This window comes from Schistocerca serialis, chromosome 6 (genome assembly GCF_023864345.2).
Source record: "Schistocerca serialis cubense isolate TAMUIC-IGC-003099 chromosome 6, iqSchSeri2.2, whole genome shotgun sequence".
NCBI classification, from domain to species: domain Eukaryota; kingdom Metazoa; phylum Arthropoda; class Insecta; order Orthoptera; family Acrididae; genus Schistocerca; species Schistocerca serialis.
The window spans coordinates 524,961,231-524,985,063 of record NC_064643.1 but is presented as its reverse complement, the minus strand read 5'-3'; the positions used below and the strand labels follow the sequence as shown (position 1 = coordinate 524,985,063).

The 23,833-nt window shown below is 42.5% G+C and overlaps 1 protein-coding gene across 1 annotated transcript in view; it reads left to right on the top strand.

Moving 5' to 3' along the window:
• The window catches only part of LOC126484963 (adult-specific cuticular protein ACP-20-like), a 57,959-nt gene extending 35,571 nt beyond the window's left edge, over window positions 1-22,388 (top strand). Inside the window, exons 2-4 of the mRNA XM_050108564.1 lie at window positions 15,595-15,808; window positions 18,241-18,484; window positions 22,048-22,388. Coding sequence (XP_049964521.1) covers window positions 15,595-15,808; window positions 18,241-18,484; window positions 22,048-22,154 — 565 coding nt within the window. The 3' untranslated portion in view covers window positions 22,155-22,388. The remainder of the gene's footprint in view (window positions 1-15,594; window positions 15,809-18,240; window positions 18,485-22,047) is intronic.
• The last annotated feature ends 1,445 nt before the right edge of the window (window positions 22,389-23,833 follow it).

The window sequence follows — 23,833 nt, the reverse complement described above, 5'->3', positions numbered from 1 at the left end:
TTTCTCACGTCAAAAATACCACTTTTGAATTTTTGAACCACTCGAAACACTGTGTTTTCCCACGAGCTTGTTCGCCGAAACCTTCTACAAGCATTCGATGCGATTCTGCAGCAGTTTTCTTCAAATGATAACAGAAAACTAATGCAAATCGTAGTTCGTAGGCATAAAAGTGGACAAGTTTATGGTTTTGAAACTGATACCGCTGTATGGAACTGGGGTTACTGTGTGTAGATATTCGTCGTCAGCCGTTACAGGAAGCAGATGGCACTGCAGACTCGGTCTCACGGGCCCTACGTTCACGGCTAGCGCCATCTATAGGGAAATTCCGATTTCATTCTTCTACACCTAGTATATATTACGTTCTCTCCACTTCGGCCGTCATCAGTTATTTTGCTACACAAATAGCAAAATTCATCTACTACTTTAAGTGTCTCGTTTCCTAATCTAATCCCTCAGTATCACCTGATTTAATATGAGTACATTCTTTCATCTTTGTTTTGTTTATATTGATCAATACTCTCATACGCTTTCTCTATCAGCGTCGGCAGGTAAACGTAAACTATTGCTGTTGACATGGTTTTGCTGACTACTCTAATGAAAAGAACCCTATCACAGAACTGTGCGCAATAACTCACTCTCTACCCTACCTTTTTACTCGTAATGAATACTACTCACCATATACCATTTGCTGCTGATGCCGATTATACCTTATATTTGTCTAACCAAAAATCGCTATTCCAAAAATTCCTATTCCTAACCCAACACTGTATCTACATTTGCCATTTGCATTTCCTTTTCAGAGTTTCTAGCTTCACTGTCATTCCATCTCCAACTTTCGTTGGTTATTCAGTCCTTTATGCGCCATCCCCTCGTCCTCGGCTGTCACCATCCGGAGATCCGAATATGGGACAAACTCGGAATATTTGGCAAATAAAGAGATCATCATGACTCTTTTTCTATTATCAGCCACATGATCTGCGGATACATCTTATGTGTCTTTAATGCAGCGATTTCCATTGCATTCTATATCCTCATGGCACTGGCCATTGCTGATCCTTCCGCCTTTTAGGGCCAGCGTCCCATACAGAGGGCAAAAGGTAGCCCTGAATCTATGTCTGCACCTCCGTCTTCTTTGACAAGGCAATTGGCAGAATGAGACACATTACATCGGAAGTATTCGGCTGGCATTGCTGATGATTTTTATTCAAAATTTAAGCAGTGGCTGACATAAATACGCCCGCAGGATGTTTTGACTAAATCTATTATCGAAATTCGTAAAGTTATTTCGCGTTTTCATTCTTTCACAACTGTTTTAAAATGAATCACGTTCGTTAAACTAGTGGCTCCACGCAGTACCACGACTACCAAAATACTGATACTTTTCAGGATTCTAATGGCTGCTGATTTTATAAACTTTTTTATAATCTATTTCACGGTTTCTCCTTCGCAGCAAAGCATTAACCAGTGGTCTGTATACACCCATCGCAAGTGTGTACTGTTATGATTTCGTATCTCTTGCAAGAGCAGATTGCCGCTAGATGGAAGTTATGCTATATCTCTTGAGTTGCATACATATAAGGTCGCATCGTAATCTTCTTTGATCACAATAAAATTCCTCGTTCCACATGAAGCACGGAAATATGCCACAGTGTAAAACTTTGTATCGAAGTTCTGTAACTTAACCATCGAACAGGGTGTTACAACATACAGGTAAACAATATTCTGAAGCCTGTATTATTTTAAATATGTTTCTCAACGATTTTAATTCACTTTTTGCGCATAATGTCGGAATGTGTCCTGATGGTTTTAGGTTTCAACTATTAAAGTATTCCACTTCGTTAGCCGTCTGAGAATGAAGACAATTTAACGAGAGAGATCCTTGATCGTCTTAATATAACATTTACATGGTATTGCAAGTCACTGTAGGTGAAAGCTAAGCGCTTTTCTCACAGTTTGTTATTCAAAGGTACGCAGGCTGTATACACACACAAAAAGAGGTACTGTTTTCTGGAGTAGAGCTAGGGATTAATGATGCAATGGAGCGCACGTCTCTTGCCGGCTATGACTTTTATAAGTATTCGGACTTTGAGACGCAGGTGTATACAGAATCAGATAAAAATGAAGAGGATGAGGGTGTCATTGGTCTTTAAGGCTTTCCAGATGTTTGAAGGCCAATAAAAACCGGCTGTGTAAAGCAAAAACAGACACAACCTCATTACATCCTACTAACAAAGTGGTGACTGAAAAATTATTCTTTCTGGTCCCATGGAAAGTGTTGGCATACTGATTGAAGCACTGGACTCGTATCGTGGAGGAGCGGGGTTCAGATCCATAGCAGGTTATCCTGGTTTCCCTTTCTCCTCATTTCCTGAAAGCATTTCAGGCCAACGGTATGAGGTTCCATCGATCTCGTTAATTTTTTTCCCCGTCCTTCTGTAACCAACCTAGGGCTCCGTCTGTAATGACCTCGCTGTCAACGAGGCGTTAAGACAAAATATTTCCACCTTTCCCCCTTTTTTTCTGCGTAACAAAAGATGTGAATATGGCTAGCAAGTTTATCTTTCACTCAATATCGACCGTGCCTGAAAAGAACATATATGCCTTATAGAGGTAAAGAACTTTGATGGTACACATATAGCAATCAAAGACGTTCCTCTTTTCATTTCAGTTGTTTGAATTACACAGTTGTTGGGAACTGGAATAACAATTACATGTGGCCACTGCTCGGCGACAAGTGTAGCAGCTGACCAGTAACATAATATAAATTAGTTTGAGTAAACAGTTTAAAAGGTTGTAATAGTACCACCTATCACTCACAGGAACCATTCGGTATCATCAAACACCCAAGGTATTTTTGAGGTCAGTCGATACGTTCCGTTTTATGTTTTAAATTCAGCATAAATGAAGTTTTGGGGAAGGCAGATGCAAAATAAATCTACGGGAGGAGTTGTTAGGAAGTTTAATTTATGCGCAATGGCGGTCACTACCATATCTCTGGTGCGAAACTCTTTAAACATTTTTCACCAGCCTAAGATGCTCACGTAGTTGACTTAACAGAAAAGCAACAGCTCATTCAAATAACTGTAGTCTTGTTTAGACTGTTTAGCACTATGGTGTTTCAAGAGCGTTCGCCAGATCCGAACTGGAGACGTTAAACGATATATGTGCCTTGCACCACGTGTCAAAGAACTTACTTTCAAGGCTGTCGACGAAACATATCAATTAAGAAAACTTATGTCTCACAGAATAAGCATGAGTATGGAAATTAGGCTGTAGACTTTTTCGTACTCAAAGAACGAGTACTGGACCTCCTTGAAATGGACACGATGCGCAATGGGAACCTGCAACCCCGATTTCGAAGTATCGAACCATATCCCAAACTGAAAGCTAAACAAACTGCAATACCAATTTTCTATCTATATCACTATTATCTTCACATTAGACAATGAAAAAACTTATATGGCGGCAAAAAAAAGACCTGGCCGGAAAATATTTCATGCAATTTAGCTAGGTAACCCAACTTGTAACACACACGCCGAGAGTGGATGGTGTTAGCTGGGTTGACTATCTTGCCCACCCTGTACCACGTAGAAAACTATTACGGAATTTTGAGAGAGACCTAAGTTACATGTATAATTATCAGGTACTACATCATCAATATGTACTATCACAAATTTATTGAAACCATCAGATGTATTACTAATAATGTAAAATAGTTCTGGCTGTACGGTATGAAGTCATCTAACCATAAAATTTTAAAAGAACTTCCCTTGGACGAAACTGGGAAGAGATGGAGGATGATGCTGACCGAGTACGCACACTCTGCCATACGTTGTACGATGGCTTATGGACTACACACTTAAATGCAGACATGGGCGGCGGAGGAATTTCTGCGGCAAAGGAAACTAAAACACTGCGGCTTCATTTCAAGAAACTGCCGATTTGTTAGTAAAATTAAAAAGACGGAATTCGTCACAACGATAATGAAGAATCCTAATTATGTTTCCTGTGTAAGAAGTACTATTTTTTTTATAGCTGCATCGCTGTTTCCGAGAAAGGAATTACTATCGTCAGCTGTGGATAAGATCTTGTTCCATAGAGCGTACTCTCGGTATTGCGGTATTATGATTTTCTCGGAGGTCTTTAGTTCATTAACTGTAATGGTATATCTGTCATTTTTCATCCGCCTCACGTGCGCCAACCACTCTTCTCTGTAACTTTTGTCATTAACTCGCCGGCCGTTGTGGCCGAGCGGTTCTATGCGCTTCAGTCTGGAACCGTGCGAGCGCTACGGTCGCAGATTCGAATCCTGCCTCGGGCATGGATGTGTGTGATGTCCTTAGGTTAGTTAGGTTTAAGTAGCTCTAAGTTCTAAGGGACTGATGACCTCAGATGTTAAGTCTCATAGTGCTCAGAGCCATTTGAACCATTTCGTCATTAACTGTCGGTCACGTCTTGCTATAACTTGAACTCTGACCTGGAAACAGCTCATATCGGTAATTATCTGCGTCTGACAGCCAGTTTAGATTACACGAACACATTCATACCAGTGTACTGTCGAAGGGGAGGCAACAAGGTGGATAGCGTCAACGAAGTAACCCATTGTGGTAGGTATAAGTAAATTACGCAGAGAGGATAACTATTCTTTAGCATTTTTCGTTAGTCTGGGATACGAGTTGATTGAACGGAAAAGGCATCCAAATTCAAAGGCTCTGGAGTTGATTTTACCACAAAAGAAATAACGCATACAAGAAGGTATTACGTAGTTTGTGCTACCGACGATACTCTTCACTGTGAACATTAAATTGCCCTGAAGTTAGTTGTATTAAAGAACGAAAAACTCGCATGATTTTGTTAGATGAGAGAGCCCGAGAAGCTGTTACACCGTCAAACCGAAAAATGGTTTTCTTCCCGCCCGCAGAATGCTACGCCCCCTCCCACGCCCACCCACATTTACCGTAGTGTAAGAGAGTTTGAGCCAAGGATACTTGTCGACTGTAGGTAACTGTAATGGGTGTGTGCATTGTGTTGTGTCATGTTGGTGTTTTATGAAGATGAGAGAAGTGGCAGTTGGGAACCCAGTGCCGACAACAATGCATATTCTTCACGTGTAGCACCGTAATTAACATCCATTTCCGACGGACGGATCATAGTGTTATTTGCCGTCGCTTCATGAGACACCACAGGGAGATCTGGAATTACAGCTGCACTGTTTGCACATAGTCAGGAACTTTACGCCACCACCTCCCCTTCTCTTACTGGGAAAAATTTCTTCCGCCACCAGCACTGGAAGCAGGTTACCTGCGAGTCGAAACTAGCACGCAGGCTTACGCTAGACGACTCGATTGTGGAGGCGGTGTATAACGAAACCGCTTACGAAATACAAATAATTAGCGACTTATACTGTTTCAGGGTCACTTTTAATAATCATTCACTACTCATCCTCGTACACAATTTTTTTAAAAATAACTGACGCCCTTTTTTTTGTCACGAATGTCATATTGAGGGCAACATCATGGAAATGGAAGAGGAAGTAGACGAAGATGAAAGGCACTGCGTGAAAAATCTGACAGAGCACTGAAAAACCTAGGTCGAAATTCCTTAGAACTACTGATAGCCGTGGGAGAGCCAGCCATGATAAAACTCTTCCATCTGATCGGCAAGATGTATGAGACAGGCGATATACTGTCAGACGTTAAGAAGAATGTAATAATTCCATTCCCAAAGAAAGCAGATGTTGAAAGATGTGAAAATTACCCAACTATCCGTTTAATAAGTCACAGCTGCAAAATAATAACACGAATTTTTTACCGACGAATGGAAAAACTGGTAGAAGCCGACCTCGGGGAAGATCAGTTCTGATTCTGTAGAAATGTTGGAACACGCGAGGCAATACTGACACTACAACTTACTTAGAAGATAGATTAAGGAAAGGCAAAATACAGGGAGCGAAAGGCTATTTACAATTTGTACAGAAACCAGATGGCAGTTATAATAGTCGAGGGGCATGAAAGGGAAGCAGTGGTTGAGAAGGGAGTGAGACAGGGTTGTTGCCTATCCCTGATGTTGTTCAATCTGTATATTGAGCAAGCAGTAAAGGAAACAAAAGAAAAATTCTGAGTAGGAATTAAAATCCATGGAGAAGGAATAAAAACTTTGAGGTTCATCGATGACATTGTAATTCTGTCAGCAAAGGAGCTGGAAGAGCAGTTGAACGGAATGGACAGTGTCTTGAAAGAAGGATATATGATGAACATCAACAAAAGCAAAACGAGGATAATGGAATGTAGTCCAATTAAATCAGATGATGCTGAGGGAATTAGATTAGGAAATTGGATACTTAAAGTAGGTGAGTTTTGCTATTTGGGGAGCAAAATAACTGATGATGGTCGAAGTGAAGAGGATATGAAATGTAGACTGGCAATGGCAAGGAAAGTGTTTCTGAAGTACAGATTTAAGAGTCAGAAAGTCGTTTCTGAAGATATTTGTATGGTAGTGAAACATGGACGATAAATAGCTTAGACAAGAAGAGAATAGAAGCTCTCGAAATGTGGTGCTACAGAAGAATTCTGAAGATTAGATGGGTAGATCACATAACTAATGAGGAGGTACTGAATACAATTGGGGGGAAGAGGAATTTGTAGCACAACTTGACCAGAAGAAGGGATCGCTTGGTAGGTCATGTTATGAGGCATCAAGGGATCACCAATTTAGTATTGGAGGAACGCGTGGAGGGTAAAAATCATAGAGGGATGTAGGTTGCAGCAGTTACTTGGATTTGAAGAAGCTTGCAGAAGATAGAGTAGCATGGAGAGCTGCAGCAAACCAGTCTCTGGACTGAAGACCACAACAACAACGTCAACAACAACGAATGTCATTTCAGATTCTTTTGTTATGCAGTATGTTGGGGCCACAGGTACAAATACTGTGACTATTGGCACCTTAATATGTGCCCACTTCAGTGAGTTAGTTGTTTTTCTGTGTGCTTAGCAATCGTTCCGCAAACACGTCACATAATTTACTACACGATGTTTTCTACACAGCCCTAGCTGCCCGACGAAGTGGACTGTGCCTCTCGGTATAGACTATCCATTTTGGATCCACGCGCCCACATTTTAATACCTGACCTGCTGCCTAGGGGAAATAAACGTTGATGGCTTACTTGTAACTTGCTTAATTGGAGATACCAACGAAGCAAAAACATACAGCTTGTAACAGCTATAATTATTAGTCTGCATACGAAGTTAAATACCAATGTAACGTTGCTCAGTACGCTGTCATCAGTCATAAAAAAGTGCACTTATACCTCTGACACGCCGCAGGTTTTAGCCTTGGGTTACACAGATGGTGACCGATTTCGAATTATTACGAAGTCGTCATAAGGTGATGTGTTGGGAAATAAACAAAGTGGATGATATTACACTAGACAGTAAAGGGCAGTAAATTACAAAACAAACTAACTTTTGTACGCAGCAGTATCTACTTGTGCACGTTGAATAGTAGCTCATAAACTGCGCTTTCCCGGAGAGACGTTCGCGATGTAAAAGTATCTGCCCTCTGATTGTTGGAAATGAAGGCTACTGTAAATTAAGTAATAGCTGGAAATTCATAACTCACCAGCCACCGTAGCCGAGGTCGCTAAGGCACACTTGTGCGGTGGCGCTTAACGCGGAGGTTTTCGGATCCTGATGGTAGATGAAAGTGCCGTTGTCAGTATTTGGCCGGCAAGGGCCGAGAAGTGATGGCGTTAAGATCCTCATAGTCAGTCTTTGGGCCAATGCCCCGGATTAAATCCCATATCTCTCTGCAGCGTCTCACGAAGTGAGGGCTTGTGGCGCTGTTGACGGTGATCCGTCCTTCGATGGGGACGTTAAGTTCAGCGGCCCCCTGAGGGGCTCGAGAGGGGTATCCAGCACCAGGTTTCACCCTCTCTCCCCTTCTCTCATCAACACCATGCAACACAAACTTAGCACTGTACTACACATGCATCATTTACACTCATCTACATTCTACAAATACACATACGACACAATTCTCAGAAAGCCGCTAGGAAAGAGACCAATGTGCGCGGAGGAAGAACGCCCTTTCCAACAGGTGGCTGAACCCACCTCGTGGGATATACAAGACAACAGTGCCGTACGATATGATTTTCCTACTAAATACAAAATACATAAAAATTTTCGCAAATAAAATTGACTGGAAGAGAAAGCCTTCTCAAAATGAAAACTGGTAATAAATTAATCAACTACCAGTCAATACGAGCTACACGTACGCTTTAAGCTGGAGAGATGATGCACGCCTTCAGAAGCGATCGGCGAGTACCAAGATGGTAGTTGGTGCTGGGAGGTGTATACTTACCAGCCAGAATGAATCAGCTGTTAAAACAAGTTACTATTACATAAGTGCTAGCCGGGAGAGAGAGTAACTTAAACAACGGGTTCAAATGGTTCAAATGGCTCTGAGCACTATGGGACTTAACATCTGACGTCATCAGTCCCGTAGAACTTTGAACTACTTAAACCTAACTAACTTAAAGACATCCATGCCCGAGGCAGGATACGAACCTGCGACCGCTCGGTCGCGAGGTTCCAGACTGAAGCGCCTGGAGCCGCTCGGCTACTGCGGCCGGCTAAACAACGGAAAAAGGAAGAAAAGAGGGAGAAGAGAAAATTCAACAGGTAAGAGAATACTTCGAAAAAGGTTTGACTACGGACATAATTTTGATCATTCAACAATTATTGAGTTTCTTTTTAAAAATTAAGAAAAATTTCGAGCTCTTCAAATGTATTCAAATTGGATGCTTTGGGAACATAATGATGCATACGGAAATGATGATGTAAACGTCTTAAATTATCTCCGCACTTTTTGTCCTAGAAAAGCTGTTCATATTTTCATAGCTAACGGAAGGGTTTTGAATTGGACCAGTGGAGTATGAAATTGACCAGCAAGAGGTCTAGTTTCGAAAAAAATTAATTTTTTGAAAATAAGCAGAGTAATTAGGAAAAGATTAGTAATTTCAGGGACAATTAAAATAAGCGAACGGCTTCTACTAGCTATATAAATGAAATGGAAATACATATCAAAACATAGCATAAATTGAAACTTCTCTGCTCTCTCTTGATCCACAGGGTGACAACTAAATATCTCAAAATGAACGGATCGTAAAAATAAAAAAAATAATACTAGTGAAAGTTAATGATAGTGATGGCTGTGCAGGGGATATCTGTCAGTGTTGCAGCTGACCATCTCCTAACCACCCCTCCTGCGTGGCCGGTATTCGGGGTCAACGTTGTATTTTCAAATGGCAACCCCTATGTTTATTCGATATTCGGTTTCTACGCAAAAAAATACGCACGGTTTACTCCATTGTTTTCCATTCGTTGTAGATAGCACTGTAATCGACAAATATCAAGTGCGCGCTTTTTATCAGTTAACAATCGACGCATCTGATTCTACGTTTCATTTACGATGTAAATGTAAACATTTGTGTTCTATCGGTTGAAACTTGTGTTTGAAATTTGCTTTCGTGCTGTGTATTTGACTGTACACTACAATATTATTAGTCGTTTCAATGTCAGGTTAGAAGCTGCGTTTAGAGTGATCCAGGAACAACGATGTGGGTTTACTTTGTTCCCATAAAACCAAAATCAAGCTCCCAAGCTGTGATAACCACGGGGACTCACCCAAATTTTTAGACGCAAGAAGACGCACCAAAATCAAGCACCCCAGTGCTGAGAGGCAATGTGACTCACAGAAATCAAGCACCCCAATGGTGAAAGGCAATGGGACTCACTGAAATCAAGCACCCTAATTGTAAGATGCAAGGGGACTCACCGAAATCAACCACCCCAATGGTGAGATGCAACGGGACTCACCAAAATCAACCACCCCAGCGGTGAGAGGCAAGGGGACTCACCGAAATTAAGCATCTCAACGGAGAGTGAGAGGAGGACATCGCCATCAAGCATCCCAATGGAAACAGAAAACTAATACATCCACGCCGTTGTTCCTGGATCACGCTAAACGTAGCATCTAACAAGACACTGAAATGGCTAACCATATTGAACTGTACAATCAAATTTGCAAAGTAAAGTAAAGTTCGAACATAAAAATCAACCTCTAGAACATAAAAGTTTACAATCGTAGACAAAATGTAGAATCAGATCCATCGGTTCTTACTCACAAAAACAGGCAAACTTGATACGTAAAGATAACAACGCTATCTACCACGAATGGGAAACAATGGTCTGAGTAAACCGTACGATGTTTCTTTGGAAGAATCCGAATGTGCAATGAAAATGGGCGGCAGAGGTCTCCCACCTGAAAACATAAAGTTGGCCGCGGCCACGCTGGTGGGGTTGCAAGGAGGTGACCAATTGTTGCACAGAGAGATGTTTCCTTTAATAATACTAACTTTTCACCTATAACAATTTTTTCGTACTGTACGTCGTTTTCGTGACCTTTAGTTGTCTCAAGTTAAAACGAACATCCTGTATGTACTCTTAATAATAATATAATATCGATCGATATTTAAGTATATCGCGTTTCATGCTTTCTGTACAAGACATGAAAATAAAAAAAATTAAAAAAAGCTGGTTAAATGTTTACGAAATATATTTTCTAATGTAAGACATGAAATAGATTAGAGAAAGATTTGACTCGCCTTGGAAAGTTGCTGAAAATCATGTAAGCAAATAAGGTGCCCATTGAGAATTTAAAGTTGAATGTTGAACTCTGAATCTAAGAATTTTAAAGAGTCCTGGAGGATATTTGTCCGGCGATATTTCTCCTAGTATCTCTTTACGCCAGCAAGTTATGAGTGTCTCAGCTGCAGTACATGACTTCGAACATTATTAAAAAATCCGATAAATTATTTCTCTAATTTTATATGTTTATCAATTTTCGACAAATTATTTCACGAAATATTTGTCCGGCTGTTTTCGATTTTTTTAGAAAGGAAAACCATTGTTACTACCTGCTTCACAACCTTCCCTAAAGCGGACATCAAAAGAGCTTCCCATTTGCCTACACAAAATCTCAGACAGGAGCCACGTTTTATGTTACACGCAGCAGACTTCGAGTACTGATGAAAGTTATTTCTGCTTTAAGAGGAGCTGTGAGAGGCGGGCACAGCGGTAGCGAGGTAGCGTGTCAGCGCGCCACCCCGGAGGCGCGGCTTCCACCCCCGGCCGGGTTTCGACACCGTGGCGGCGGGCGTGTTCTGATGATCCGGAACCGCCGCCTCCGTGGTGGCCACGGCGCGCGCCTATAAAAGCGCCGCCTCTGCTGGTCAGGGGCACCAGTGCGCTCCGCTCCACCACAAGACCTCACCACTCCTCGCCTGCTCCACAATGAGAACCGACAAGGTGAGCCGCTGCCGCCGCACCGTACCTCTCACGTCATACGGCGCTCGTCTTTCTAGCTGTCGAGAAGTATCACTAGCAACAGAAATTCTTTTCCCTTACCACGTAAAAATCATCAAGTTGACCCCCATGAACCGGAACATCTACATCTACATCCATACTCCGCAAGCCACCTGACGGTGTGTGGCGGAGGGTACCTTGAGTACCTCTATCGGTTCTCCCTTCTATTCCAGTCTCGTATTGTTCGTGGAAAGAAGGATTGTCGGTATGCTTCTGTGTGGGCTCTAATCTCTCTGATTTTATCCTCATGGTCTCTTCGCGAGATATACGTAGCAGGGAGCAATATACTGCTTGACTCTTCGTTGAAGGTATGTTCTCGAATCTTTAACAAAAGCCCGTACCGTGCTACTGAGCGTCTCTCCTGCAGAGTCTTCCACTGGAGTTTATCTGTCATCTCCGTAACGCTTTCGCGATTACTAAATGATCCTGTAACGAAGCGCACTGCTCTCCGTTGTATCTTCTCTATATCTTCTATCAACCCTATCTGGTACTGATCCCACACTGCTGAGCAGTATTCAAACAGCTGGCGAACAAGCGTACTGTAACCTTCTTCCTTTGTTTTCGGATTGCATTTCCTTAGGATTCTTCCAATGAATCTGTCTGGCATGTGCTTTACCGACGATCAACTTTATATGATCATTCCATTTTAAATCACTCCTAATGCGTACTCCCAGATAATTTATGGCATTAACTGCTTCCAGTTGCTGACCTGCTATATAGTAGCTAAATGATAAGGGATCTTTCTTTCTTTGTATTCGCAGCACATTACACTTGTCTACATTGAGATTCAATTGCCATTCCCTGCACCATGCGTCAATTCGCTGCAGATCCTCCTGCAATTCAGTACAATTTTACATTGTTACAAACTCTCGATGTACCACAGCATCATCCGCAAAAAGCCTCAGTGAACTTTCGATGTCATCCAAAAGGTCATTTATGCATTTATGTATATTGTGAATAGCAACTGTCCTACAACACTCCCCTGCGGCACACCTGAAATCACTCTTACTTCGGAAGACTTCTCTCCATTGAGAATGACACGCAGCGTTCTGTTATCTAGGAACTCTTCAATTCAATCACACAATTGGTCTGATAGTCCACATTTAGCTGGCTTTGACGCCTAAATCTGAATGCTACATATGACGACCGAAGGCCAATGAAACTTTCATTTGAGCTTCCATTTTAGCCGCTGATTTCAGATTTTGTCAAAATTCTTACCTATCTTAAAGACTACAAGCAACTCTGGACGCATCTCCTTCAGTTACAAGTAGTCCTTCTGTCAGAATTGTTTAAAAATGTTTTCACTGGTGAATACCACAAACAGTATACCTACATCTATATTTACATTTCTACACACATACTACGCAAGCCACCATATGCTGCGTGGTGGAAAATACACTGTACCACTACTAGCCATTTCCTTTCCTGTTCCATTCGCAAACAGAGCGAGGGAAAATCGACTGTCTATATGCCTCCGTGCGAACCTTTAATCCCTCTAATCTCACTTCACGATTCTTACGCGAGATGTACTCTGATGACACTAAAATCGTTCTGCTGTCAGCCTCAGATGCCGGTTACCTAAATTTTCCCAGTAGCCGTTCTAGAAAAGAGCGTCGCCTTCCCTCTAATGATTTTCCCTCCAATGATTTCCCCATTTGAGTTCTCGATGCACCTCTGCAGTACTTGCGTGTTTTTCGAACCTACCGGTAACAAATCTAGCAGCACGCCTCTGAATTACTTCGATGTCTCCCTTAAATCCGACCTGGTGCAGATCCCAAACACTAGAACAGTACGCAACAATGGGTCGCAGTAATGTCCTACATGTGGTCTCCTTTACAGATGACCCACACCTTCCTAAAATTCTCCCTTTAAACCGAAGTCGGCCATCCATGCTCGTTCCATTTCATATCGCTTTGCAACGTTACGCCCAGAGAGTTAAGCGAGTTGACTGTGTCAAGCAGCTCACTAGCAGTACTGTACCCGAACATTACAGGTTTGTTCTTCCTGTTCATCCCTATTAGTTTACAGTTTTCCACATTTAGAGCTAGTTGTCATTCACCACAGCAACTAGAAAGTTTGTCTAATTCGTCTTGTATCCTCCTACGGTCATTCAAAGACGACACCCTTCCACGTGCCATCGCACCATCCGCAAACAACTGCGGGCTGCTGCTTAGCCTTTCCACCACATCATTTGTGTATGGAGAAAAAACACCGGTCCTATCACACTTCCCTGGGGTATTCCTGATGATACCCTTGTCTCTGATGGACACTCGCGGTCGAGGACAGCATACTTGGTTCTGTAACTTAAAACAAGTATAGATGAAAATGCTGTGCGTTGCTTCTGTAGCAACATTACTTCCTTTTTAGGTGCTTTCCTTTGTGCCTCAGCACGTTACATTAGGAAATGAAATACTAAAAGTAGTAGAAAATTTTTGCTATTTCGGTATCAAAATAAGTGGCCAAGACAGACGAGGATACCAAATAGCGACTGACAGTATTTTCTAAAAAAAGAGAAATAGGTTACCAGATTTCACCTGTTAGCATTTGTTCAAAATGCAGCCTTATATGGAAATGAAACGTTGACGACATACGGTGCAGAGAAGAGAACAACACAAACGTTTGAAATTTTATGTTGCAGATGACTGCTGAGGATTAGGCAGATCGAATAACTAATGTAGAGGTACTCAGTTATGTTGAGGAGAAAAGAGCTTTATGGCATAATCAGACTAAAATGAAGGCATGGACTGATAGGACACATCACTCTTCACAGTGTGAATGGAATCGCAAGTGGTCGTAAGGAAAATAAATCTAACAGTTTCGTGGAACACAAACCCATGAAAGTTGTAAATTGCGAAAATCATTCGCTGAATATTTGATTGGTGATCGTAATTTTCTATTGAATCATTTGGGCAAATGCGAGTGAATGGTTGGTCCCTAGAAGTTAACTTTACAAAAATCAAACATTTCACTGTGGCGGATGATTGTGTGCTGTTAACTAAAACTTTAATAAATAGATAATTTGCACGGTATTGCTATTTGAGTGATCCATTGGACATTGACTTTCAAGAGACATTTGTTCAGTTTAGCACTTCAATTTTACGTTCAATTTTTCAAGTTAGCTAGCGCACATAAGAAGTAGTTAACTGTGAAGTACAGTCGCGTACCTGTCACTTCATACGGCGCTCATCTTTCTAATTGTCGAGAAAATTCTAGGCTCACTAGGAACGGTATCAGTCGCATAATGCAGTGCACACCTGATGTGGTATCGCCATTCTTTGTTGCCCTAACTGTGCTGCTTTTCGATACGTCTGACTTTGCGAGTCACGTTTTCTTCTTGAATACAAAAGTACACGATGTACAAACTAAGAGCCACCAGCTGAAGGAGCCATACTAGTTTTCCAGATAGATAAATATGTCATAGCCGGTCGAGTAACTTCGATTTGTGTCGATTCAGCCAAAGCCCAGAATGTCTTCAACGAGTTTGACAATAATAGGCTGCAGTACCTACGCAGTGATGAAGAGACTTGCACAGGACAGACTAGCTTGCAAAACAGGACGAAACCAGTTTTCGCACTGCAGACTGCAACAGCAACATTGCGTCCGCGGCTGGATTAGCAGCTCGTGGAGCACATTAAAATTCCTCCGCAGCCGAGGTGCTAAAGCACGCTTGTGATGCGGCGCCCGACTAGGAAGTCAGCTGGTTCGAATTCCTGTGGTAAAATATTTTCGTTACCAGTATTTGGCCGGCGGGGGAGCAGGGCCGATGGGGTAAAGTACCTGATCACGAGATTTTGTGCCAATTTCCTGGCTTACATGCCACGCCAATTCACAGCGTCTCATCAAGTGAGGGAATGTGATATTTTGGATGATGATCTGTCCGTCGGATTGGGAATTCAAGTTCGGCCGACCCCGTGGTGCTACTCGAGAGGGGTAGGCTACGAGCTGGCGCCGGGTTTCAGCCCCTCCCTTATTGTTATCCATAACAACACAAACCCAACACTGCACTGTACAAGCTCTCATCATAACCATCCACTAGAAACAGATACACGCTTAACACTTCGTAACAGATCGGAGGAAGGCAGAGGGAAACCACCTCCACAAGGACCTCGCCTTGTACGGCGATTCAGGATTCCTGTATCTGGTCATTCCCTGAGTACGGGACTTCTTTGAGGGAAAGTAACGGCCACTGTGGACTGCGCCAGCAGGTGGGAGCCCTGGCTGCGCTGCTGCTGTGCGGCCTGGCAGCTGCCGAGGTGGGCTACGGCAGGGGACCAGCCGGAGGCTTCGGAGGCGGCGCTGGCGGCGGAGGCTTCGGAGGCGGCGGCTTCGGAGGCGGCGGCGGCTTCGGTGGTGGCGGCGGCGGTGGTTTTGGAGACGGCGGTCCGGTAAGTCGTGCAGCGCAGCTACTGGCCTTGGCAGAGTTGACGCTGAGAAGTAAATGACTGCATTTTTGAAAGACATCATGACTACCTTTAGTTGCAGAAACTATTTAGTCAAAAATTCCACTGTTGTTATTCCGAACGACTGCCCATTCTGAAGTTCAGTTCTGGGATAATGTTTTACTTGAACACATCTCAAAATATTTAAAAATATCTGACATGCATAAACCGAGTATCTGTCCTAAGAGTCCAACTACCGCTCATCACACGTTTTGCGCAAAGCCCAGTGTCAAAAGAAACAGTTGGTTTGCTTCCCGTTACAAACAATTCAAATTTTGAAGCGGAACTTCACGGACCCATTCGACAGAGCGGTCCTAAGTAAGTCCAGTGCGAATTTCGTTTTATGTATTAACGTCGACAGTAAAACACGAAGAATAACAAATACTCCAGAAGCGACTCTCATGCCACTCTACCACCATGTCACTCAACCTCAGTCGCTGGTTGAGTGCTGATTATTCGTCCCGTTTTACTGTCGCCGTTAACACATACCGATAAAACGAAAATCGCGCTAGACTAATTTGAGACCACTCTATCGATTAGGCACATAAAATTCAGCTTTAGATATCACTTTCTTCGTAATTAGGGTCAACGGCGTTGACGAAATGGTGACACCGGTTCCCGTCAAATCACCGAAGTTAAGCTCTGTCGGGCTGGGCTAGCACTTGGATGGGTGACCATCCGGTTTGCCGAGCGCTGTCGACAAGTGTTGTGCACTCAGTCCTTGTGAGGCAAACTGAGGAGCTACTTCATTGATAAGTAACGGCTCCGGCCTCGTAAACTGACATACGGTCGGGTGAGCGGTGTGCTGACCCTCCGTATCCGCGTCCGGTGACGCCTGTGGGCTGACGATGACACGACGGCCGGTCGGTACCATTGGGCCTTCGTGACCCGTTCGGGCGGAGTTTAGTTTAGTTCTTTGTAATGGGAAACAAACCGACGTTTTCCGTTGAATTTGGCCGTCGTATGAAACATCTGTTAAGCAGTATTTGTTTGAGTCGACTCTATATTCCAACAACGGAATGGCAAATGGTTCAAATGGCTCTGAGTGCTATGAGACTTAACATCTGTGGTCATCAGTCCCCTAGAACTTAGAACTACTTAAACCTAACTAACCTAAAGACATCACACACATCCATGCCCGGGCCGGGTCACGCGGTCCCAGACTGAAGCGCCTAGAACCGCACGGCCACACCGGCCGGCACGGAATTGCAAATGTCTTCCGAAGCACAAGAGAAAATACATCTAACGACTCTTCGGAGACACACCCCGTATATCATCATCAATTTAAAAAAATTTACATGTGCACAAGTACAACATTTTCGCAGAACTGAATTTGAAATTGGCCAAAGGTCTGAAACTGCAAAAGTAGATTTTATGAATAAATGGTTTTACAGTCAAAGGCGACCTCGATATCTCCCAAAAACGAAACACTGCTACGAAAAATTAAGTGACTTCTCCATTCAGCTTCCATTCTACATTGGAGAACACCCGAGTCCATCGCTCTGACACAGGATTAAGTCATCTTGACGATATATTTTTCCGAGACCATCTAAGAAACACGTTCACTTGTCGATAAAAGAAAATACTTTAGAAAGTACTATTTCAGTAGCATTACTTGACAGAGTGAGCTATGAGGAATGACTGATGCTTTAATTTCCTCGTAGAGACATAAGAACATTTTTTCTTATAAATTTCTGTTTTTAATGCATAACTTCTTTTACATAGATAATCAAGCAAGCTCCTTGTAGGTGTGGAGCATTACGTTACTGTCAGTCCCACTGTCTTGGCAGGTATTACCGCCTCAAGAGTGAAATATTAGAAAAAAGCTGTCTCACTTACGTAAAATACTACGATGTAGCCTTTCCCCCTTCCCCTCTCAGTCTTTGTTCCACAGATCTGCTTATCATTCCATTTCTCTTGATCACTGACTACTGCTTCAAGCAAAAACTTCGAAATTTGCGAAGCAAATGAAAGTATAACGTATAATTAATGGATGAACCAATAACTTGTAATCCAGAGTTGTTTTCCTGAGGAGCGTAGTCAATCACTTGAGTATTGAGGTCTATGTGTGCTGACGTTTCCGTCGATGTGCTATTTGGGAGGAGCACACATGAAATCATTGCCTAGTTACGCACCTAGAGGTATTTTCTTGGCGTTATCTTGTCGAAAGTGGACAAGCCTTGTAATTTCCTTCGCAGAACCATGTCACGCAAAAGTAGGGATGGTTTCACAATCAGCACACGACAGGTTTGCCTCCCCATCCTTATCCGACCAGGCTAGTGACAGCGGCTCAGACATCAATGAGACCGCGGGTTCCCCCTTAATGTTAGGGCCGCGCCTTCAGTTCCGCATCGCTCCAGACGGCGTGTTGTCCACAGGCGCAGCCGTACAGCTTCCAGTACGAGGTGCAGGATCCGTACTACGGCACCGACTTCGGCCAGCAGGAGAGCGGCCAGGGAGGCAACGTGCAGGGCACGTACCGCGTGCGGCTACCCGACGGGCGCGTGCAGTACGTGCGCTACCGCGCCAGCGACGCCACCGGCTACGTGGCCGACGTGCAGTACCAGGGCACGCCCACCTACCCGTCCGGCCCAGGGGCGGGAGGATTCGGCGGAGGAGCAGGTACGTGTCCAATCTCCAGCACTACGTGTGTCACAAACCTTTGGAGGCAAAACATTAAAGACCGAAAACGCAATACTCTGAGGTAAGCAATTAACGGCTACCACCGATTTTTTGTTTTACTGCGACTCAAACGACTAACACTTTGCAGCAGTAACTTAGGTCATAGCAAATGTTCAATATTATGGCCTTCAGTCTAAATGCATGCATGCATAAATCACTGATTTGGTTCAAAATCATTCGAACCTATTACTTCGACACGTTTTTACTGGTAAGTATGGAAATATGGCTCAAGTTGTACTCTCCACACTGTCTTTGTCGATGTGAACACTTCAGGGGCAATATGACCGTTGTTTGTTGGTGAATCTTCTCCCACACTATCGAATAACATCTCCTCAAATTCTATTGTGCGAACAATTCTTTTTCAAAAATCTTGCTCAACTGTCTGTGGCTTGAATGAGGCCACGTATCTACGACGATACCCAATAAGAATAAAGTCTGTGGAGACACTTTCCTCTGTACTTTCGTTTGCTTTTTCGGATGCTGCATCCTGGTGCAATGTGCATTTAAATGGATCCTGTGTGTTCTTGTAACTATTAATGCTCGATCTTCAAACAGTCTTGAAGGGAAACGGTGGGGCGCAATGCAACGTGGACACATTACAGCCGATTGTGTACTGTTTTCAACGTATCACTGTCCAGCGTGAATGCAAAAATTTGGAAGTTTGTGGTAAGCTTCTATGTGACCAGACTGCTGAGGTCATGGGTCCCTAGACTTATAAGCTACCTAATCTAACTAATCTAGATAAAACTAACTTACGCTAAGGACCACACACACACACCCAAGCCCGAGGGAGGACTCGAACCTCCGACGGGGCAGCCGCGCGAACCATGACTAGGCCCTCTAGACCGCGCAGCTAGCCCGCGCGGCGTCAATGCAGAAGTTAGTGGTTTGTCATGAAACAAGAGCCGTCGACAGACATTTACTTCACACACATTGCTCACTCAAGAATTCATATCATCCAATTATTCATTTCTGACCATAGTTTCCTGATCTCAAAATAGTTAGTTTTGCATCCTCCATCGTCTGTATAATTGAGATCCCGAAGAATTGTCACAGCTTCAGTAAGTCTTCATAATGTTTAACTAACATTTAAATAATACAGTGGGTCCGTAAATGTAAATTTTGCGCTGTCAGTAATTTCTTAAGCAAGCAGATCATTGATAAATGGAGACACTGAAACGACTGCAGTCACATTGTGTTTGTTAAAAATTTTAATGATCTTAATCACAAGAGAATACAGTATGATTACCGGTTTAAGCTGACTGGCAACCATCCTCACATCCATGAAAATAAACGGAAATATTGCCTTTAGGAAAAATATATTTTTATAAAAGTTTTAAAACATAAAAAGTATAAAAAATTATCACGCATACTAAAGAATCGGTAGCTATGTATAATGTTCCGTTTATTTTCTTATATCTGAGGAGGGATGTTAGTCAATCGAAACCTTTAATCATCAAATTGTAATTATATTTTGTTGTGGTCAAGACCATTAAAATGTTTAACAAATAGTATAAATCTCTGTGTCTCTTACATCGGACGATGTCGTGAGGTCTTAAAACATACTGTGTTTTGATCATGCTCATATCTTCGATAGAGCCAGCTCTCATAGTTCATGGGTAGTAGCAGAATCCACAACCATACACGTCCTAAAAAACGGTGGAGATGCGTTTTCATTACGAGTGGAAATAAATCGAGGTGGATTTCGCGGGTATTCAGCCAGGTGACATCAAACAAATGGTGCCACATTCCAGCAAGCTGACACGTTGTCTTCTACAGGCTTTCCTGACGACATTATCTTCTGCTGGCCGCCGTCTAAGATCACACTTTTCGGCCATCATTAACATGTGTATAAGAAAAAATATATTTTCAAGATTTTGTTTAGTTTTCACGCTGGTGATATCATATGTGAAAGTAGAAAGAAAACTTTGACAGTGGAGACTCTTCCATAGTACAAGAAGCGCGAAGCCAAGTTAAAAGACCCAGAAAAATTAAAATTACACCAGGTCGACAGGTGAAATGCTTAAAGTAAATTATTTTGAATTTTCAGTATTTTACCTTCCTGTTACAGAACTTACTGCCGAAATCTGTTCACATAGATGTACTGCAACATCTTGGTTATTTTTCAGTGAAGATAAAATTTTCACACTTACGTTTGAGCGTCATCTAAGACATGCTGCCGTGATAATCTCAGTTTAATACTAGGTTAGATCACTTGGAGAATGGACCTCGCCAAGGAACTTCTAGATTTATTCTTTACGCTCGATTTCGAATCGTGGATGTTTCGGCTACTTTCATTTCATTTAGCACTTCCCTCTTGCCTTTATGATTGCATGCATATGATATTAATTGTTTTCAGGACTCCGTGATAAATATTCCATTCGCCGTTGCCCCGTCAGAACATGTTCCACGAATAACATTACAATTTTTCTAAGATCGACTGTTCCTGTTCCAGTTTTCATCAAGTTCGAAAAATGAAATTCGTGCATCATCCAATTTATTTAAGAAATCCAAACTTCTACATGAATATATGCAAGAACAAAAATGGTGGGTCATGGAAACCTACAGGTAGTCTGGCCATTCCTATTGAATACAACTTGCACTTGTCCAATTAATTAATCCAATATTTCTCTAATACTATATTTTACATTTGTCCACTTTATTCTCTTTACATTATCGATCTATCAAAGTTCATTTACTCATCTGTTTTAGGCCGATGTGTTAAGGAGAACAGCATTTAAATTGTATGAATGTAGAGTCTAGCGGCGATAACATTGAATAAAAATAACATTGAAATAAAAATTACCGCAAACACCCTGAACAGAGACGGTGGCTTGCAGCTCAGCGCTGCGTGGGATCCAGCGATCGCGCGGTTGACGAGTGCACATCGGACGCCGACTCAAAACATGCCTATATATGGCAATGTCACGGGCACCAGCCGGAAGCTAGCGTATATAAGGGCGCACCAACAGCCCATTGGCGGTCATATCACTTGGAGTGCTTGGCCGAAAGCTCGTATAGTTTTAAGCAATTGACGGGTTGGAAACCCGAGAACATTTTATTCAGCATTTCAATTCCTCACTTGGCCGCACTTATTTAGATTTTCTGAATTTTCCCGTATGTTATCTGGGACGACTGTTGAGTCGATTCTTTCAACATCACGTCCTTCTTGCTTTCCGATCCTTTTCTACCGATCTCTGTTTTGTCGCTGTCGACAGAGTGTGAAATTTCTACGTTAACTCCTATCTTCTTCCAGCAAATTGCCGCATTCGTTCGTCCTCCTAAACTGCATCCTGCTTGATAGTGATGTGTACTAAATTCCGCTTAACAAAATTATTTTATTACATTTTTCCAGCCTTGCGACACAAAAATCGTATCAGAACCGGTTTCGACTTCATTCCTTTCCGAGGCTGGAAAAATACAACAAAATAATTTTTTATACAAGTACAGTGTTCTTGTAGGTATGAATGCCCATTCTAAATATTAATCGTTGATGGCGACAGGTGGCGGCGGAGGTTTTGGCAGACCCGGAGGCGGCTTCGGTGGACCTGGAGGCGGAGGTTTCGGAGGCCCTGGCTCCAACACGTACCTCCCTCCTGTCGGCAAGTAGACAGCCGTCAAATGCAGAAGCCACACGGGTACGGCGAGACTTGGAAGACCACAGCCGCAGGGTTCACGCAGCACAGCACCGGTTCCACGTTAGAAGCTTCCACCACCCACGCAGATGCGCTAGAGAGGCGATCAGACTGTGAAATACCATGTTGCTCGCACGGAGCAAAACAGTTTCCACGGTGGATACTCCGTCGAGTGTGCTGCGTAACCCACATTAGTCGATAATTTTGTAACTATTAACACTGTTGAAAATGGTTTTATGTATATTTGTACTAGTAACGCAGAAACGGCAATAAACGGTATCGCCTGCATATGTTACCTTTTGATTTATTTACACTAATCTCGTCCTATGTCGAAACAAGGCACCTGGAGTAGACGACAAGCCTTCAGAACCATTGTGATCCTTGCGAGAACATACCACGATAAAACTACTGCATCTAGTATAAAAGATATAGAGGACTGACAAAATATCCTGAGATTTCAAGAAGAATATACAATTGATGAAAATCTCTAGGGTTTCCAGCCGAACTGCAGCGTTACGGCAACGTCTCGACAAGTGTGGAAGACTTCGCCAGAACATGATGAGTATGATGCTCATCGAAACGTCGCGATAACTTAACGCTGCCACCCGTCAGGAAAGCAGTGAGCTTTTTATCATTTTCTATGCACACGAAGAGTCTCTGTTCACAAGAATATAGTAGTTTCAATTCCAATGGAAGCTGGTGGCGACAGTAACGAATATAATAGAATCATCCGTTTAATTAGTCATGGTTGACACAAATTATCTACAGGAGTATAGAAAAACTGGTACAAGCCGATCAAACGAAGATCAGTTTAGGTTCCAGAGTAATGTAGGATAACACAAATACGACTTACCTTAGAAAATAGACTGAATAAAGGTAAACATACATTACGTTTATACCATTTGCAATTAGATTAGAAAATGAAACACTAAAAGTAACTGCTTAGTTTTTGTACTTTGGCGCAAAAATAACTGGTGTTAGCAGAAGCAGAGAGGAAATAAAGTGCAGTTTGGCAATAGGAAGAAATCGGGATTTGGCAAATTGCAAACTATTGACGTGAAATAAAAATTTAAGCGTTAGAAAGTTTTTTTCTGAAGGTACTTATCTGGGGTGCAGGCTTATGTGGTGAAAACTGGACAATGGACAATTCAGACAAGACGAGAACAGAAGCTTTTGAAATATGGTGCTACAGAGAATGCTGAAGTTTAAATTGGTAGGTTGGCTAACTAACGAGGAGGTACTGAATCTAACTAGGGCAAAAAGAGATTTGTGGTCCAACTTGACTAAAGGCAAGGATCGGTTGATGTGAAACATCGTGAGATGTCAAAGAATTGTCAATTTGGTAACGGAAGGAAGTGGATACTCGTGTGGGCAGACGGGGATTTATGTTAATAGAGAGAGAGAGGGAGAGAGACAGGAAGAAAGAGAGCAATAGAGAGAGAGAGAGAAAAGAGACCAATGCTTGACTACAATGAGCAAGGTCAAACGGATGTAGGCTACTGTTGTTATACAGAGATGAAGAGGTTTGCATAAGACTCAATAGCGTGAAGAGGTACAACACTTCAGACCACTCTTCTGACTGAAGACCATAACAACAGCAGTACCAAGAAAGCTTTTGGCTCATAAGTACCAAATATTTTTGAGGGAGTAATAG